Source organism: Syngnathus floridae, chromosome 11, assembly GCF_059516105.1.
Source record: "Syngnathus floridae isolate MCC-2025c chromosome 11, RoL_Sflo_1.0, whole genome shotgun sequence".
NCBI lineage: Eukaryota > Metazoa > Chordata > Actinopteri > Syngnathiformes > Syngnathidae > Syngnathus > Syngnathus floridae.
In genome coordinates this window covers 6008440-6028789 of record NC_142423.1, presented here as the reverse complement: position 1 = coordinate 6028789, position 20350 = coordinate 6008440, and the positions used below count along the sequence as shown (strand labels likewise).

General features: G+C 41.9%; 3 protein-coding genes across 3 annotated transcripts; 2 read left to right on the top strand and 1 right to left on the bottom strand.

Moving 5' to 3' along the window:
* The first annotated feature begins 757 nt into the window (after positions 1-757).
* kdm5ba (lysine demethylase 5Ba) lies at positions 758-12125 on the top strand. The gene is made up of 27 exons (XM_088390121.1): positions 758-1048; positions 3588-3665; positions 3728-3850; positions 3947-4117; positions 4219-4344; positions 4441-4546; positions 4629-4714; positions 4785-4943; positions 5059-5178; positions 5369-5527; positions 5703-5884; positions 5992-6154; positions 6238-6357; positions 6483-6677; positions 6893-7074; positions 7258-7382; positions 7458-7608; positions 7780-7900; positions 7981-8336; positions 8891-9029; positions 9109-9288; positions 9431-9589; positions 9696-10115; positions 10187-10259; positions 10334-10521; positions 10780-11055; positions 11136-12125. Exons 1-27 carry the CDS (start codon positions 896-898, stop codon positions 11271-11273), a joined length of 4449 nt encoding a protein of 1482 aa, XP_088246247.1. The 5' UTR covers positions 758-895; the 3' UTR covers positions 11274-12125.
* A 470-nt stretch (positions 12126-12595) lies between these two features.
* Positions 12596-13644, top strand: spcs1 (signal peptidase complex subunit 1). The gene is made up of 4 exons (XM_088390278.1): positions 12596-12749; positions 13095-13154; positions 13238-13324; positions 13406-13644. Exons 1-4 carry the CDS (start codon positions 12714-12716, stop codon positions 13529-13531), a joined length of 309 nt encoding a protein of 102 aa, XP_088246404.1. The 5' UTR covers positions 12596-12713; the 3' UTR covers positions 13532-13644.
* Positions 13645-13713: 69 nt separating this feature from the next.
* On the bottom strand, positions 13714-19545 carry nek4 (NIMA-related kinase 4). Its single transcript, XM_088390277.1, has 16 exons — positions 19232-19545; positions 18316-18582; positions 18047-18244; positions 17874-17981; positions 17599-17753; positions 17321-17465; positions 16212-16769; positions 16093-16143; positions 15838-15978; positions 15627-15758; positions 15445-15511; positions 15275-15375; positions 15123-15196; positions 14838-15046; positions 14634-14767; positions 13714-14484 (listed from the first exon to the last, which is right to left on the bottom strand). Exons 1-16 carry the CDS (start codon positions 19316-19318, stop codon positions 14386-14388), a joined length of 2526 nt encoding a protein of 841 aa, XP_088246403.1. The 5' UTR covers positions 19319-19545; the 3' UTR covers positions 13714-14385.
* Between the last annotated feature and the right edge of the window lie 805 nt (positions 19546-20350).

Sequence of the window (20350 nt, the reverse complement as noted above, 5' to 3'; positions counted from 1 at the left end):
TGAAAGTGGAATTTAATTTGAATAGAATGTGTTTCCACATAAATGACACCATGAAATAATGATGGAATCAGCTGTCCGTTTTTGAATGTTATAAATAATATGTAAATCTATATGTGCTTTTGGTTTATATATACATTTAACGACATAAATTGCCTCCAGGTCTTGATAGAAATTCATATTCAAATATTAAAAGAAACAGTTTTACTACGTATGGATTGGGCTGCACTAGACCATTTAAAAACAAAGATCCGGTCGAAGCGGATTGATATGTTAGGTGAGTTCGATTTGTGTGCCATCTAGTGATCTTTATTTATTTTGGTCCAGTCGGGCGGAGTTAGTGCCAAACCAACCTATCGCACTTCCTCGTAAAGTGACGAAGCTACCATGTCTCACGGTGTGTAAATCAAACCCACACAATGGGGGAGTAATCGCTTATAAGAAAACCACGGAACCAATAATCCTTAAATAGAAATATGTTGCGTACAAAAGACTAACCAAGAATAAAGTTCGCTTAAGTGGCTTCTGTACGGTTTGGAAATAACCTGAAGTGCTGTTTGAAGTATGCAATCCATGCCGCCTAATTTTTCTTAGATGTATTATGAACATGAATTAATATAATTTAAATTAGACCAATTATACATAAAAGTAATTTCATCGTATGATTGTGGTGTTTTTCGTGTGCAATAACGTGCAAAACAAGTCATTTCTGGGTGTCTACTTTTAGAGGCGGAAGCACACAGCTCTTTTGCCCTATCGCTTACAACTAGATAATTCGCCTTTGAGTTGAATGAGTGGAGAATGGATACGGATTGAAATCTGGATTACAAAAACAACAAATTGAGCGTCGGCAACCCATCGAGTACCACTGAACGAGCATCACAACAAAGATGCAAGAATGAGTCAACCACAGCTGAATGAGTTCATTCCTCCCCCGGAGTGTCCTGTTTTTGAGCCCAGCTGGGAGGAATTTGCTGACCCTCTTGCGTACATCAACAAAATACGACCCATTGCAGAGAAAACTGGCATTTGTAAAGTCCGACCGCCACCGGTAAGCCTCCCTTAATGTTTGGCATGTTTTTCAACAATTGTGTTGGCGATCTTGGCGTGAGCGCTTGGCCAGGGAAGAGCGTCAAGTCGCAGTCAAAGTTGTGTTTTTTAGACAGCTTTCAACATGGCGGAGTGGGGGCTCGAGAGTTGAATCGTCAGCTAGCTGTGTGTTCTGTTTGCTAACCTTCAAACCCAACCGATCACAAGCCTTTTCAGCACAAAAACACCGAAACGTACATTTAATTTCGACGCCGCAAATTGTCCAACATTCGATCACAATGTTGTGTGAGTTTCCCCAAATCGAATTAAAGGGCTTTTATACATGTAGAGATAACTGAGTTTACATTATATCAAAGTGATCTCAGTGGACTGGAATCTTGCATTTACAGTACTGTTTCTTGTCAGATACTGTTTCGAAATATATTTGATCATTGCAATTCGATGGAATAGGTCTGTGTTGTCTTAGTTTAAAATAATCGCCTGTCCGGTGTACAGCTACGGTCCTGGCATCGCTACGTGCTCGAGAACCAGCAGTTTATGGAGAGAAAGGACGCTTTATCACAATGGCCGCAATGTTCCTCTTTTTTTTTTTTTTTTTTTTTTAAACACATCTTTCCCCCCATTAATACATACTGCGCGATACATTAAATACTCGACGATTGTTTTTAGAAGTGCGTGTCGTGTTTGTTTTTGTCCAGCAGCTTGCTTACTTTGTTCTAACTGAGTGGTAATTGTGGCTTCACTTGCACTTGCTTTAACTTGAATATTGGCCAAATGTGTGAACACAGCACGACTTAATCTTTCAAGTAATTTAGCTTACATTATTCGTCATGCATTGTGTTTGGCTAAAGCCACAGCTTTGTCAAGGGTGTGTCCACGCCTCATTAGCCTACTAATGAAATAAAGGCCCAAATCGGATTGAAATGAATTGACAAATATGCACGGGGTTGCCTTTATCGAATAAATTAATAGCGATGTCCAGGATGCAAACGTAGGTGAATTTATTTAGAGGACATAAATGCAAGTGTATCACAGTCAAATTGGGGAGCTCTTTGAGGTTATATCAGGAAATGGCTGGTGTCGCCAACAAATATATTGTTCACTTAGTCAGTTGGGCAAAGATGGTGTTGGAGAGTCTTTGATCACATTGATGCTTTCAATGGATTGACAATTGTTCTTTTATTAGCCGTTCAACGTCCTCACTTTGTGTATGCATAATATAGGACTGTCAGACCCTTGAGGCCTACTTGCACGTAGCCTCTATGAAATTCTTAATAAGATATGCAACAATGAATTGGTTGTTGTTGTTCTGATGCTTTTCAGTTTCCCAGAGAAATTAGGTGTAAAATTCATTTAAAAAAAATTCATAGTCACCACTTGTATAGCTTTTAGTCAGCAATTTGGACAAACCGTGTGGAAGCTTTCTTTGCTTTCAAGAACTTAAAATGTTCTATTGGGGCAGATCAGTTTTTATGAATTCATCAGTTATACTGCATGTATAAAACAATGATGTGTTAAACAATATTACATGAGTTTTATCATGTGAAAAAGTGTCAAAAGCGAAATCCCTATCCTCCAAAGATAGTACTCCCCCACCATTGGGCCACACAGATAGATCGAGGAAAAAAATATGATGCTTTTTTGTAGCGGTACATATCGTTTGATTGAGAATGTCAGCACCCACACCACACCCATCGTTGACGAATGGTTGATGATCTGCCAAAAATATGTTCTACCTTGAACAGAGCCTTGGCAGAAAACAAATAGACCATGACTGCAGCCTGCGTTGCCTTCAAAATGGCAGATCAGTGATACGCCCCTTCAAACTCCCAGTTTGTGCTTCCAATCCAGACTGGCTATAGTCATATAAAATCCCAGTGCTACAAAACTTGATATGGTTATTATTCTAAATTACTTAAAAAATGTAGAAAAAATAACTGTAGTTTGATCAAATTATTCAGCAATCCACCTCCAACTACGTGTCATGTGACTACTTTTTTCCCCGCTGTCATCTGACCAAAGCATGCTACCATTAATGCTAGCTAACTGGGGACCCTCTAAATTCATTTAGGTCATTAGTAAAGGAGCATTGTGTCTAGCCGGGTTAGAACAGAGATGGACGTTTGCCATAATACAAAGCTATTCCTTTGCACAAGTTAACAACTAGGGCAAAATAAGTACGGGGACAAATGAACATGTAGCATTGTCGTGTGAAACGGAGTTATCTTCCTGTGTCTAAACCCCATTACCAGCAACAGATATGTATGTGACATTTTGCAGGAAGTTGTGTGGTCTCGTGTAAGATATGTTGCAGAGAGAATAGTCACGGTCTTGTCAGTAGTAAAATGTATTTGGATAACCTCGTTAGGGAATGTTAGCTTTGCAGATGACATCAGCATGCATGCTGGTCAATAATCAAACTGATAAAATTGCCCCATTTAATTGTTCAAGCAAAATAAGCGTTGTGAAAATATTCAAATGGTGCATGCAAAAAGTGTTAAAATTTTCATGTCGTTTTATTATTTTTTTTTTCATTCCAGGAATGGCAGCCACCATTTGCCTGTGACGTTGAAAGATTGAAATTCACACCCCGAATTCAAAGGCTCAACGAGTTGGAGGTATTACGTTCGTGGAATTGTGTATGCTAGTGTGCACACTAACTCGAGTTTGATGTTTTCAGGCTCAGACGAGAGTGAAGCTGAACTTTCTGGATCAAATAGCAAAGTTTTGGGAGCTTCAAGGATGCACGCTGAAAATCCCTCACTTGGAAAGAAAGATTTTAGATCTCTACCAGCTCAACAAGGTGTCTTCAAATTCCGCATGGAAACACACACATGAATGTGAAAATTTCCCTCCAACCTTATAAAAATTAAATTACATTCGGTACTTTGCCGCCTAGCTGGTGAATGACGAAGGAGGTTTCGATGCCGTCTGCAGAGAGCGGCGCTGGACTAAAATCTCCGTCAAGATGGGTTTTGCTCCAGGCAAGGCGGTGGGCTCCCACCTGCGGGCACACTATGAGCGGATCCTCTACCCATATAACTTATTCCAGACCGGCGACAATCAGCCTGTACGTCCCACCAAATTGTTGTTTTTTTGTTGTGACCGTGTTTTTTGGGGGGTCACCGTTCATATTCATTGCCTTCTGTCCTTCAACTTCTGTCTTTGCAGAGAGCCACCTTGACCAACGACACGAAGGACAAGGTGTACACGCCACATGACCTCCCACAGCGCCAGTCCGTGCAGCCTCAGGAGATCTGCAGCATCGCTCGCCGTGCAAAACGGATGAGAGCTGAAGTGAGTGTGCTCTGCCTGTCTAATTCTTCGTGGGTTTTAGCCTTCCCTCATCCTCTTTGTGTCACGTCTTTTTCCTCACACTGCAAAACTCCGCAGAGAGGCTACTTTAAAAGCGAAGCTGAGGAGGCTCGCAAGAATCGTCCTAATCTCAGAAGGAGAATGGGAACATATGTTGCCAAGACGGAGATGGAGCCGGAGCCAGGTAAGGACAAGGACCATGAAGGTCGTAAAGAGAAGTAAATGAAGCTTAAAATCAAAACGACTAATTCATCCGTGTGTTTCAGTGAGCATGTCGATTAAAGAGGAGACCATAGAATGTAACGTCACAGAAGGTTGTGAAGAAAATGGGTCAAATGGCACAGCCAGTAAAGTAAGGATATTGCAGTGGACCGACAATTACTTGGATTTGTTTTCAATTGTTGTAACGCAAATGTTTTCAGGTGGAGCAATACATGTGCCTGGTGTGTCACAATGGAAACGAGGAGGACCGCCTGCTGTTGTGTGATGGCTGTGATGACAGCTACCACATCTTCTGTCTCATCCCCCCACTTCCTGAAGTTCCCAAGGGAGACTGGCGATGCCCCAAGTGCCTAGCGCAGGTGAGGGGCCTCCTCTCGCTCGACCTTTGGGGGAGTCATATCCTGACGCAATACCCGGCTCGCCTTTGGAAACAACACAATCCAATTCCAAATGCGTTTTGTCTTTGTTTTGCAGGAATGCGGCAAACCTCAGGTCGCTTTTGGCTTTGAGCAGGCCAGTAGGAGCTACACCCTGCAAACCTTTGGAGACATGGCGGATTCTTTTAAGTCGGATTATTTCAACATGCCCGTTCACGTGAGTGGGGATCTTGTCTGTTTACACAAGTACATGAAAATTACAGGGACTATTGTAACTGAAACGGGGGGAAGGGCATGCAACCATATAATGCAATGAAATCTAATTTGATGTTTCAGTTGACTATGTTGAGCACATTTTTTTTTTATCTCCTAATGTCATTTACTAGACAAAATCTTGATTTTTGTAGATGGTTCCGACTGAGCTGGTGGAGAAGGAGTTTTGGCGTCTCGTCAGCACCATCGAAGAGGATGTGACTGTAGAATATGGAGCAGACATTGCCTCCAAGGAGTTTGGGAGTGGTTTCCCCCTGAAGAACAGCCATTTTGAAGTGTCTCCTGAGGACGAGGTACCAGCTGTAGTTACTATGACGACAATGATTTTTAGTTTTGATCTTAATCATACTTTAAAAATTCGATTTTTATTTTTCCTGAACAAGCTGTGTAAAACATACAAATGACGACGATACACTGATGACGGTGGGCTTGACCATGGTTTTGAGACTTGTGTTCTGTGTTTTACAGCATTACCTAACAAGTGGCTGGAATCTCAACAACATGCCAGTGCTGGATGCCTCGGTGCTGACTCACATTACAGCCGACATCTGCGGGATGAAGTTACCTTGGCTCTATGTGGGCATGTGCTTCTCCTCCTTCTGCTGGCATATTGAGGACCACTGGAGCTACTCGATCAACTACTTGCACTGGTACATTTTCTTAGTACTGTGTGGAGTTGAAGAGATTCATTTTTATACATTAGTCTTTATTTTGAGTTTTTTCCATGATCATGCGTTTTATTTTTATTGCTGTGCAGGGGTGAGCCGAAGACCTGGTATGGGGCGCCGGGTTACGCCGCAGAGCACTTGGAGGGGGTCATGAAAAAACTCGCTCCTGAGCTGTTTGAGTCGCAGCCAGACCTCCTCCATCAACTCGTCACCATCATGAATCCTAACACGCTGATGAACAACGGCGTCCCGGTAAGGCACACTCAATGAGCACCTAAATAAATACAATTCCAAGAAGAGTACACATGAAAATTTGATTGGCTTTCTACTTGTAGATCTATCGCACAAACCAATGTGCGGGGGAGTTTGTCATCACGTTCCCCAGAGCGTACCACAGCGGATTCAACCAAGGTTTCAACTTTGCTGAGGCGGTTAACTTCTGCACCATGGACTGGGTAAGGCACTGACTCGAACGTCAAATATTGCATTTTAATGCAGACTCTGTGTTTGTTCCTGTCAAGATGTACAGAGGAGTCTGTGATGTAAAACTAAGAGTTTTTAATTGTCAATTTCTTGTTAGATGCCTGTTGGGCGAGGCTGTGTGAAACACTACCGCCAGTTGAACCGGTATTGCGTCTTTTCCCACGACGAAATGGTCTGCAACATGGCCTTCAAGGCAGAAACGGTGGATGTGGAACTGGCGTCCGCCGTGCACAAGGAGATGGCCGCCATGATCCAAGAAGAAGAGGAGCTTAGAGAGAAGACCAACAAGATGGTGAGGAGGTTGACATTTTCATCCACCGTTTTTAATTGCCTCGTCAACTGTTAGAGTATCTGGTCATACCAAAGTCTATGACTTTCTTTCTGTCTCAAGGAAATAAGGGTTTAACACATTGTATTTATCAAACACCCAACGGACCGACCCCCCTCCCCTCACAGCTGTTCTGTTTTTGTCTTAAAGCATTAATGACTGTGAATTTGTATCCCCAGGGTGTGGTGCAAACCCGGCAAGTTGATTATGAGCTGCTCCCTGATGAGGAGCGTCAGTGCTGCAAGTGTTGGACCACCTGCTACCTGTCTGGCATCACTTGTGTCTGCAGTCCTGGCAAGGTGGTCTGCCTGTACCACGCCCAGGACTTGTGCTCCTGTCCACTGAGTGACCGAATACTCCAGTGAGTGTTGCAAAAAGATCAATTATTGAAAAATAAAATAGGCAAACATGTTCAAATGTTTTATATTTAAAGCTGCGCTTAGTGTTGAAAGACCAAGATGTTAAGCTTGCACTGAGGTTATTAATGGAAATGGTACTTTTGAAGCCTGCCTTTTTCATCTCGTCTTCTTTTTTTCCCCCCTAGTTACAAATTTACACTGGATGAGTTATACCCTATGATGGCAGCTGTGAAGCGGCGTGCAGAGTCCTATAAGGAGTGGCTGTGTGCTGTGCAGGGCATTCTGGAGAAGAAAGAAAGCCACAAGAAAGGTGAAATTGATTTAAAACAGATGATTACCCAGAATTATTTTTTGTGTGCTAAAAGAATAGTCTTTGTCTGTTTAGGTCTGGAAGAGCTTCACAGCCTGGTGGAGCAGGCTGAGACAAAAGGGTTCCCACAAACCGCCCTCTTGGACCAGCTGCGTGTTGTTGCTGTAGAAGCTGATAAAGTCGCTGTGGTGGCCCAACAACTTCTCAATGGGAAGAGGCAGACGAGGTAGCCACTGTGTACCAGTGTGATTTTTATTTTTTTTTTATTTTCTATTTTATTTTTTTTTAAATCTGAATAAACATGAAGAGTAATTACTTCCTACATCAAAGTTTCATGCTCTTCATTATCTGCATCCAAAGCTTCAGTCATTGTGACTTTTTTCTTCTAATGTTGCAGGTATCGTTCTTGTGGGGGGAAGTCTCAAAGCCAGAACGAGTTGAGTGTGGATGAGCTTCGATCGTTTGTTCAACAGTTGGACAACCTGCCATGCAACATCAGACAAGCACCTTTACTGAAGGTTGTTAACAATTTGAAATGTAGAGCCCTGACTGTGTTTTTAGTATTTGAACCCTAATCACAATTGCATGTGCCTTTCAGGACCTGCTGAAAAGGGTCGATGAATTCCAACAGCGCAGCGAAAGGCTTCTCTCTGATGAGTCTCCTAACTCAGCCGAGCTTCAGGAACTGCTGGATCTGAGCCTGGGCCTTGACGTAGAGCTTGCCCAGTTGCCTCTGCTCAGGGAGAGGCTAGAGCAGGCCCGCTGGCTGGAGACAGTGAAGCAAGCCAACAGCAGGCCGGACAACCTCTGCCTGGACACCATGAGGAGGTTGATCGACCAAGGGGTTGGCTTAGCACCACACAGCTCTGTGGAAAGAGCCATGGCACGTCTGCAGGAGCTCCTGACGGTGTCTGAGCAGTTGGAGGAGCGGATGCTCGGCCTCATGAAAGCCAGGTGAGGACAAAGGCGTGCTTATGTTTCCAAGCAAAAACATATCAGGTTCACAGCCATTCAATACCCTTGCAATGGGTGGTATCGTTACGCTACTCATGAAATATTTCACATATTCAAACACATTGTAGTCTAAAGTTGATAGTCACTTGAGCTATTTCATTTGTGAATGTCTGTTAGATAACTTTCACATGCAACAAAATATCCATTTAGGTTTCACCTGAGTCTTTCTATCGTTAGTCATTGCTTTCCTAATAGAGAAACATTTTCAAGTTCATTTTTACCACAGTTTTCCCCTTCTGGACCTCATAAGATTATTCATTTTCTCTTCCCGCTTTTCTCTTGCCAAGATATCAAGTTGTGACTTGGAAGCCCTACGTTCATTCCAGTCATCTTTAAATACCTCCTAGCTAACCACTCCCTTACTATTCTGCACAAAATAAACCTAGGAAATAATCTTGTTAAATTGATAAGGCTGGCACAGTAATAGAGGGGAAAATATTGAAATGACTTGATATGAATGAATGAATTGATCATGCTTCTCTGTCTTCTCGCAGTCCCCATCACAGTATAGAAACCCTTGATGGCGCTTTACAAGAAATGGAAAATGTCCCCGCCTATCTGCCAAACTGCCTGCAGCTGAAGGATGCAGTGGTCAAAGCCAAGAAATGGCTTCATGAAGCTGAAGCCCTGCAGGTAAAGTGGACACTTATTGAAAAGTTTGACCGAGAGTAACCCGGCTGGCCGTCTAAACGTTGCCATTGCACCCCTTCAGCTCGGGGGACGTATACCCCTGCTCGAAAGCCTCTCTGAGCTGGTTCTCAGAGCAGAGGGCATTCCAGTGAGACTCGACCCTCTCAGTCGATTGGAAGCTCTAATTAGTGACGTGCAGACATGGAAGGAAAGCGCAGCGAAAACATTCCTGCTCAAAAACTCACCCTTTTCGCTTTTGGAGGTATGTCAAGCATTTTAATAGTCTTTGGGTTTACGGTCGTTTTTCCACTGGCTGTGCCACGCTAAATATTATTATTGAAGATATATTTTGACCATTTACCAAAATGGTATCTCCATTTTTTCCCTTGCATTTGTATTTGCAGGTTCTGTGCCCAAGGTGTGACGTAGGAGCTGGGCTTCCTAGGTCAAGATCTAAGAAAACAAAAGAGGGAACACAGATCAATAAGAGACCCGGCGTAAAGCTGGACTCGCTCTATGATGTGGAAAAGGCTCTTTCGGAAAGCAAAAGCTCCGCCTCTGCTGTGAGTGTCACTTCTGATGTAGTCATTTGACTGGCATTTTAATTAGGCTTGCCTGGGAAGAAATCTTCTCACACATTATGAACAACAAAATCTTCTCTGGTGACAGATGGCCACCCTCGATGATGTCCGTGACAAGGAGATGGAAACCTTGTTGGTGTTGAGGGCTTCAAACGAGTCCAAGCTTCTTCCTGCTGAGAACTGTTGTGCACTTAGCGTTTGTGTTTGCCATAAGGCGCCCTCGGGGGCCATGGTGCAATGCGAACTCTGTCGCGAGCTTTTCCACAGTGGGTGCGTCGTAGCAAGCGCCGACCTCAAATACGGCCAAGTCTGGCTTTGCCCCTTTTGCCAGCGTTCAAGGAAGCCACCCCTGGACAAAGTCTTGCCTCTGTTGGCGTCACTGCAGAGGATTCGGGTCCGATTGCCCGAAGGAGACGCGCTGCGCTTCCTCATCGAGCGGACGGTGCAATGGCAGCACAGAGTTCAGCAGGCCTGTACAGATGGACTGCTGGAGGAAGTGTCAAAAATGGTCAGTGGTCAGTCAGATTTGCATCAGGCCATGTGGAGTTGTTTGCTATATTCTGTGTGTTTATGTTTCAGGGGAAGAACAGATCAAGATTATTGCAAAAGAATGCCTTTTTTTATACAGAACACCAGTGCGTTCCACTACAGGGTTAGTTCAAACTGTGGGTGTATTATTTTGTCTTTTTTTTTTTGTCTGGTGCCAATTGTGAATGCCTTTCCCAGGACTTGGCTCTGAGCTGGAGGAGCTGATGGTGGAGGGGTTCCTCCTGCAGGTCACCCTTCCAGAGACTGAGCAACTTTATACATACCTGCTGTACACTCTGGCTCCTCTGCCCACTCAGAGATCTCCTTGTAACAAAAGGACAGAAGATGATGAGCTGCGGAGAGAGAGTACGAAACACCATAAAAAGGTATTGAGTGATTTTTGGACTACAGTGGACTCTTTCTACTTGCAAGGCCATCGTGAGCAGATTTCCATCGACAATTGACACAAATAGGGCAAGTACTAGTCTTATTTCACGGTATCGATATTGTGGAGGCTGTCGATACAATCGTCCGATACTTACGGCAAAGTAGTTGGTGCTATACTGCAGCGAGTTATGTATTATAACTCTAACCCAATACAATAAACAACTCATTAATCCAATTTATCTGACGTGTTTCGACAGAGTGGAGGCTCAAATCACAGTAAAGAGGCGCTGAGCATTCAGAGCAAAAGGACCAAACGACGCAAGGAAAGCTCTGATTCTCAGCACTCCGGGAAGGCCAAGAGGTGTTGCAAAAAGAAGTCTAAGAGGAGACGTGACCGGAGCGAAGAAAGAAGGAGTAGTTGCTCCCCCCCACACAGAGCGTCAGAACCTGCTGCATCCGCTTCCGCGTCCGATTCGGATGAGGATTATTCGTTGTGCGCCGCGCCGTGGTGCAGAGAGCCGGAAGGAGATGAGGTGTGTTTGACGATCAAGCACTGCACAGCCAGCACTGAACTTGTTTTTACTCTCAAGATCCTGTTTTGTTGTCTTTCCAGTTAAACTGGGTCCAATGCGATGGCAGCTGCAATCAGTGGTTCCACCAGGTCTGCGTGGGACTGTCTGCCGAGCGTGCCGAGACGGAAGACTATATTTGCATAAGCTGCACACAGCCAGACTTTGACCGAGGGGACTGAAGACCAAAAAGTGACTTTTTGAAGGATCAGCAGTTGATTTTCAGCACGCAGCACTTGACGTGCACACCTGAACTCCGCTCCCCTTTACCTTGTGGCTAGCCCTTAATGAACACGGTGCTAATCACTCGTCTTCTACGTTACAACAGTTCTCTCAGCACTGTTTTTGCCACGTGGCTGCTGCTTCAGCCAATCAGCTTATTCGCTCCAAAACGTTCCAGAAAGAACTGTGCAGGGACTTTTAATCCAAAAGTCAAAACAATATCACAGCCAGCAGTTTTTTTTCCCCCCCAGCCCGTGTCTGAACAATGTGAAATTTTACCTGTAGTCTTTTCTTCATCAAAGCAATAACTGAATACATGAATCCCAGTTCACTTTCAAGAAATCCCAATAGAATGCCTTGTCAAAGTGAAACCCTGCTTAGAAGTCACCTCTTGAGTCTGATGATGCTCCAAAACAGTTCAGGTAAAAAGTAAACACAAAGTTGAGGAAGGTCACAGAGATTCCCATTGGTATGTGGGGTGGATTATACAGTTTGTTGTCCCTTTACAGTTCTCCTGACATGATTTTGTCAGTATCCCGTATTTTGTGGGGGGGATGGGGGGGTGTCAATGTTCTGTTAGAATTGATATTCACAAAGTCAGAAAGAACTTCCCGACATCCAAGGAATGTACATTTTCTTTTAGGGTGCAGCTCGATCTTGTAAGATTAAGGTTGAACATATGCTGGATTTAGATTTAACACAGATTGTTTGATTTATTCGCCACGGGTATGACTTTTATGCTACTATGGCTAAATAATATAATTCATATGTTGCAGTTTGCAATTTAAAATAAAAAAAAGTTTGTTCCCAAATGTATGAAATTGTTGTCCTTCACTCATATCCTACTGAATGGCTTCGTTAAACAAAACTAAACGATTACAGCATTTATCTGAAAGATTTACTCTTGCAAATGACACAACAAATTCACATCTGTAGCAGATGTGCCACTTCCTCATTTCGATGTGTTTATTGCTCGCAATTATTCAGGGTTGGTAAGAACACTTGGTAAGAACAGCCTAACAATACAATGACAAATGTACATAAAATGATTTGTAATGTGTTTTGAAAAAATGGTAACCTTACAAAGCGTCAAGACTAAAACAAAACCACTTTGGCTATTTTATGTCTTCGGTTTATTATTAGGCTGAATTTAAAATGCTCAATAATCACTATTTGAACAATGAAGACACACGTTACATTTTACATTATGTTGGGATTCGAACCCACTTTTCCACCAGACGAGATTCTTCTCGCGAGATACTCATTTATCGCGAAAGCAGAAACGGAAGCGTCTAAGGTGACGTCATAAAAAACGGCCCTGAGATGGGTCCTTCTTTACGTGACGTAGCTTTGCTTGCCAGAAATTACATTGCGCTAGCTGTTTGTGTCTAAGAAGAAATATGCTGTCGATATTTGACTCAATTCCCACACACATGGTAAATTTGATACACATATGGTAAATTTGATAATCGTCGATGCTATTGTGTCACGGCACGATCCAGTCTGAGCTCCTTATTCTGTTTGCATTTGCGGAACTTTTGATGCTACTTGTTATGCTGCAAGCCAACGTTATTCTCGTCATCATAACATCGATCAAACTCATCAGATGTAGTTTTAATACAAAATCTACCTGTCGTTGACCGGCCTGACTCGTGTTTATCAAATTGTTTAATAATGTTTACAATCGATCTTAACCGCTCGAGCAATTACAATAAGAATTCACCACCTGCTTTCATGTGATGGGGTTGAACTGTGATGTTGCTTGCTTTTATTTGCTATAGGATTATAAAGGCCAGAAACTGGCCGAACAGATTTTCCAAGGGATAATCCTCGTCTGTGCGGTAACTATGCAACTATATCCACACACAACTACATCAACCCATCATTCTCACCTTTATTCAATTGATTGGTTTCTCGCTTTTAGGTCATTGGATTTGTGTATGGGCTTATCATTCAACATTTTGGATGGACTGTACTCATAGTCATGACTGGATTTGCTGTCTCATGCATTGTAAGTTTTTGGGATACTTTCTGTTTTACAGTTATGTTTAAAGTTTGCATAGCTAATAGGTGATTTTTTTTTTTTTTAAAGCTGACTCTACCTCCATGGCCAATGTACAGAAGGCATCCCCTACCTTGGCAGCCTGTTATACCAGAGAGCAGTGGGGAGCCCAGCCAAAAGTCTCAGGAGACTCAAAAGAAAAAGAAGCATAAATAACTAATAATCTTGGTAGTTGACACATTTTTTACATCGGAAATATTTGTCCGATTTATCTTACAGCCCCAGGTGTTAAGTCTGAAATACAGATCCAATACAATTTGTGTATGGTGCATCCGTTGTCTCTGTTGAATGAAACACTCAGTAATACGTACTTGTGTTAAATTGATGAAGCATTCTGACATGGCCACAACTGCATGGTATTTATTTATTGACACTGTTGCTGGCTACATCAGCAACAACTCGCTGTTTTACAGGATAGTGACCGTGTACTTGGTACAGGCAAAAAAAAAAAAAATCATTTCCAGTCCTAATTGAAATCTGACCAATAAAAATGCTTAATACAACAAAATCCACAACAAAGCAGCAAGGGCTGTCAAAAAGGCACTTTGACCATTCATGGAAATGAGGCCCTGATCAGACACCCGCATAATTCTATGTCATAAAGCACGTTGCTGCTTTATGACATAGAATTGCCACAAGAATCATGAAGGCAAAGGTCAGTATTTTTGGAAAGGCTTTATCAGAAATAATTTTATTGTTACTATCTGTGATACAACATGTCTATAAGACTAATAAGACAAAAATAATTACTGGTATCTGGCTCACGCAATAATTTAACAAACTAAGAACTCGATTAAAGCACGTTACGTGTCAACGTAGTTTAACATTTTTGCATAGACGATGAAAAATACAAAACTAGAAGTTAAAGATATAAATAATGTTAGTTATGTACATGTCATTGCATGGTGTCAATGTAAAAATAAGTGTGACAAATGAGAATCTTTATGTACTGTAGAAAGGAAGTGGCACTTGCTTCATTGGTGAAAGCTCTAGTTATAAGTGTTCTTTTTCTAAACCTCGAAGGCGACCTCCTCGAAGAATTTCAGCTGTCTCACCATCACAGCATAAGCGTGATACTTGTCATCACCCATCTGCTGACGAAGACACAGCTGCAGTGACAAAGGAGTGAAAAAGAGTGATGCTCTTGTCCTCTCGACACTTTTGTCTTAACCAATTGGATTCGTTTTCAACTTTGCACAGTAGAAAAAAAATGGACACAATGTGCCCAATTTTATTTGCAACATTCCTAAAAACATACTTCTCGTTTATCGTCGTCCTCCTCCTCCATGGTTTCCAGGACTTTGTCCAAGAGCTTGACCCCCAGGCCTTTCACAACATTAGTTCTCAAGAGCTCAATGGCCCTCCTGATCTTGGCTGGACCTGACTTGGAGCCTTTATGAAGGGAAAATATTGTTAAGCACACCACAACAGTGACGATGTCAGTATGATGGTAACATCTGACCTATTGGGATTTCACCGAGTGACAAGTTCTCCGCATCCTGTCGAGCCTTGCCGTGGAGCACAAGGGTGTCCCTGTACTTCCTGTTAAGTTTGAATTCTGGCAACAACATAGAGCCACATTCATGTTTGTCCATGTCGTTTCCACCATCCATCCTCAAGGTTTGGGTCATCATGTGGACTAAATCCTGCATGTCTTTGGATTCGGCTCTCCTGCACAGAATATACGTGGAGTTGATCTTGTAACAATAGATTTATTTTGAGGTCTTTCTCTGCTGTACTGACTCACCTTTCCCTGCCATCTCCTTCTGCATGCTCTGTGGAGCTTGTGGAAGAGGCATACTCATCTTCATCCTTCTGAAGCTTTAATAAATCATAGCAAAATTGGGATATTTGCCACTTCTATTAAGGAACCGCAAGTGTATAAGTGACATATCATACCTTATTGGACTGAGTAATAAAGTCTGAAACAGAATTGGAAACTGGAATGTTGTAGTGTTGGGCCTTGGAAGTGGTAACATCATATGATGACCTTACAGCACCTGGAGGAGGAATTATCATTTCACCATGATGAATTCTGTGTGTCATCTTTTGTCAAAGTCGGACTCTACCTGACTGGGAGGCAGGGTCTTGGGATTGCCTCAGTCTCCTTCTTTCTCTAGCAGAGAGAGGACGCTCCTGAAAGTTAACATTTAGTTTTATTGTGTGGATACATCGATATAATTTAATAATAAACAATAATAAATAAAACATTTAAAAAAATAATAAAACAATAATAAAATCAATATTTTACCTTTGGCAAATTAAATAACCCATCCCCACAAGATTTCAATATTTCATTCTCTGATTTATTGCTCTGTGTGCTTCTCCTAGGTTCTAACGATGTTTCGATAGGACGAGGAGGCAGGGGCCGGCGAGGTTTTGCCTAAATGATAAAAGATGTATATGGTTGGAAAAGTATTTTTTACCTAACTTTCTTCACATGCACTATTGACTATCGTTACCTTCTGTTGATCCCCATCTGTGTGTCTTGTGTCCCTCCCACTCAACTCAAGTGAGACAGCAGGTTCTTTGGCTGTGAGAACCGGAGCACTGCTTACATTCTGTTTGTTGATTTGTAATGGAAAGTCTTGTTCAGGAGGTTCCTTAACAGAAACAATGAGTTAAGACTATCAAGCACATGAACATCTGTCTTCAGGTTGATAGCATGAGACCTATTTGATTTATTAAAGCTGAAAGAATATGGACAACTTTCTTACAACTGTTGGAGGGAATGGTTGGAGGAGCTTTTCTGTAGATTCCAAATTGTCCTGAAAAGATGATAAAACATGAGGATTCCCCTACAAACAAGCAAGCGAGATCTCTATTGTTAACTTACTTGTTGCGCTCCAGCTCCATTGACAGGTTTCACTGAGTCACTTTTACACTCAATATTCATCTCCTTTTTTTCTGAGGGGATTCTGTGAGTAGATCTCTTCTCAAGCTCACTTCCTTGCTCCACTTCAAGTTTTGGTTCCTGCATGTTAGCTTCTCGAAGGAGCTCCATTGTGTCCTCCTTTTCATCATTAGCTGCCATCTTTTTATCAAAGACAGAATAGGTGTCCTGAAATGGACGAAACCCATTCGATACTTTTCCCTCATCCGCTCCCCTTTTGCCAGCTGCTGACGGAGGCTTTATTGGGGGCTTAGCATGTGGAGGAGGGGGAGAGGGCTCCTTCTTCTCAAGCTGGTGGTGTGCCGCAGCTAATCGAGGTGTCTCTAATGGCCTCTGTAAGGCATCTGCATCCTCCTGTGGATACATGTCAACTTGGATTTTGCTGATGGTTGCCATGGATGTAATGCTGCTTTTGAGAGCATCAGGTGAAGATTGCCTGGGCGGAACTGGGTTGCAGTCTATTGGACCATTGTGATTTGGGGGCAGTTGTGATTTGTCTTTCTGTACAATGAATACACACAAAAAATATATAGATAATTATTCCAAAATATCTTCATTTTTTTTTCAGTTGTAAAATATTTATATAATTTTCTAAAAACTCAGTAAAGCCCAGTATTTTGTCTTTCTTCAATGAAGGCTGAAACAGTGCCAAATTTACAGACTAAATATTTATATTTATGGTTTGGTTGATATTATGTCTTATAATATTACTTTGCTAACTGAATCATGATACCAAATTAAGGTCCATGTGCTCATTAACATTCGCCAAAAACTGTCTATGATGATAATGACTCTTTAGTCCAGTTCAAAGACATATGAGGTTATGGCGCACACCCAATTTATATAAATAAGTATGCCTTTATGACCTCACGCTGGAAGGGAAGATGATGTTCTTTTCCAAACTCTTTCAGTATATGACATCTTGGCACAATGAAAGTTGAAGATTCCAAATCAAAATAATTGGTTAGGAGGTGCACCTAATTACCTATTTTGCCCGTTTGTTTGCTTGTTTGTTGATTTTTCCAGCATATTACATTTATATATTCACCGACCTGTTTCAACCTGGGAATGGGTTCCGGCTGAGGACTTGGAGTAAGTCGCTCAGGTTTTGTCTGAGGCTGCGCCGTAATAGCTACATCGTTGCTTCTGATGTCACTGCTGCCAGCAGCAACTTTTTTTCTGGACTTGGACGTTTTTCTGAGGAGCAAAATCCAGAAGATTTTTATTATCAACATTTCTCTAAAAACAAGAGTTGAGTACAGTGACAAAGCAAAAGTATGAATGAACAAATGGAGATAAAGCGCAACCCTGTTTTGTCTTTCTAACTTACTCCTTGGTGGCCTCTAGGAACACGGCAATTTGTCGCTTGATGTAAGGTTGCCGAAGGATGAGTTTGACATCTGGTCTGTCGTCTGGCCTTTTACACAACATGCGCTTGATCAACTCTCCTAGCTGGGGGTCGTATTTACTTGGCATCTGCGGTAGCTGAGAGAAGGAACCAATAATTGAACGCTCACCGCGGATTTTTGGCTGCAGTTGACGCTTAAAAATCTGAGCTTGGCATCTTCTTATCCACACATAGTAAGACATAAAAATAGTTCCTACCCTTCCTTCCACAATGCGGTAGACCAACGAGTTCATATCCTTGGCATTGAAGGCGTGTTTTAGTGTCGACATTTCATACACACAGCAACCCAGGGCCCACACATCTGACTGAAAAAAAAATACACCGATCAAGCCTTTCAGTAGACATCAGTATGATGAGATGAAGGCGATACCTTGTGATTATAGGGTTTATTAGAAAAGAGCTCTGGACTCATGTAGTAAGGGGTCCCGATAAGTGTGCTAGCCATATCATTCTGGTTCTCCAATACTCTTGCAATGCCAAGGTCCCCAACTTTGATTATGTTGGTTTTTGTCAGAAAGATATTCTGTGTTTTAAGGTCTCGGTGAAGGATGTTCCTTTCATGAAGGTACTGAAAGTGAATGCAAAACAAGTGAATTTGGGCTTACTTGCATTCATCATTTGGCTTCATATGCAACATACCTGGAGTGCCATGGCAATCTGGACAAACCACTCCACGACCTGCCGCTCTGGGAGCAGCTCTCCCTTTTGCTGTTTGAGTCTGTGGTAGAGGTCGCCTCCTTCACAGAAGCCCATCACTATGTAAAGCTGGAAGTCTGTTCCTTCCCAGGATTCCCTGTATGTTACGATGTTGGGATGTCTCAGCTGGGACAGAAGCTGAGCCTCCTGCTCTGCAGCACGACGTTCCCGTTTTGAGGAGGTGGTTAAATTCAGCTTTTTAATGACATACTGTGGGGTAGGAAATGGGGAAAAGTGCAATAGTTCACATTGATGCGTTAGAACATTTATTGACACATAAATATAGTGAAACTATGGTTGTGTGCTGGGAGACACTGGAAAAGTCAGAGCCAAGATTCGAACAGCCAACACTCAAAACTGTGAGGCAGCAAAACATTATGCTGTCCCACTTTATTTATCTGATACTAAATGACATTATTTGTGAGTAATTGTCAACAATAACTTAGACATTTCACAAATGTTTGTGATCTCAAGGCTGTATGATAATTTAAAGCTTTGAAACCAAAATGTAGTTGGAAAATTGTGAACATGTTAATAAAGGCTTAATACTAGTTAGTTTGATCAAATGCTCTGAACTGCTGCAAAAATTACTTTTAAAAAATACCTGGAGGGCATCCTTTTTTTTTTTTTTACAGCTACTACAGGAACAGTTTTGTATTTCTTTTGGTGCTCACAACGTTTGCTTTGTTGTAGTTCATACTGTTAATATAATAAGGCTCAGTTCGCTCCAAAGCCTTCTCAAATTTCATATAAACAAACTTAACACTTCAAGGCTAGCTGCTACACTGCGCTAGCTATACCCAAAGGCACTTAAATAATCCTTCTCGCCATTACATTTCCAAATAAATACGCATCTCACCTGTTTTCGGTCTATTCTGTGCTTCACCAGGTTCACCTCCCCGTAGCTCCCTTTCCCAACCACCCTGATAAAAATATAATTATCCATCTTTCTTCAAGGTTCTTCATAACCGAGCCGGACGACACATAAGTTACTCAACACTCGCTCCAAAAGGATACGTGTTTATGCAACCCATCAGGCAACTAAAAGGTCGGCAAAAATCATAAAATGTGTTCTATAAAAGTTGGACACTGTCGTAGTAGTGGGGAGATTGGATTTTGAAAAGCAGGAAACCATCATTGGAGTCACTAGGCAACTAGCAGACGATCGAGGGAAGGTCCATAAAGCACCCCAGTAGAAGCTACTGCCACCTATCGATTGAAAAATTAACTGCTGGCAAGGTTTTTTTTGGGGGCCAGTAGATGGCAGCCTTTGCAAGCGTGATTTATGCAGCACATTTCTGCGAGGTTTGTACTGAATATTGTGAATAAAACGGTGACTATTTTTTGGATTCTTGATCCATTACAACAGAATGACATATATAACATTAATTACATCACGAGCTAAATGGCGAATGCAAGCCATATGAGCTGTCACTTCATTAGGCCCACATATGCATGCACATAATGACAAAGCTTTGTACAAAAAACAATAATGCGATCAATAGGCAAGACTCCAAAAGTAATTAATGTTTCTGTAAAATATCGTGTGTTCCGATGTGGACTATTTATTAAGTGTCCCTTAAAATATAAATATATTTCCAATGGGGCTGCAACGTACAATGACATTGAGAAAAATATATTAACATTGATTTAGAATTGGCGACCGTTTGCCCATCCCTGCTTAATGTAGACACTTGAGCCATGACAACAAAGTGCCATACAGCATGTAATGTTAGCTACACATTAACCAAGCAGCAGCTAAATAGAAGATGGGTCCAGGAAGATACGTATCACTTCATTAGGTACTTTTAGCAGCCTGTGCATTTTGTATTTACCTAATTCACATTTTGATACCATCACTATTAATATGTTTTATGCAATAAAACAGGATAAAGCTGTTTCATTGGTGTTGATTAATGGGATAAACTACTTTTTATCTCACGTTCATACCTGGTAGATTTTTAAAAAATGACAGGTA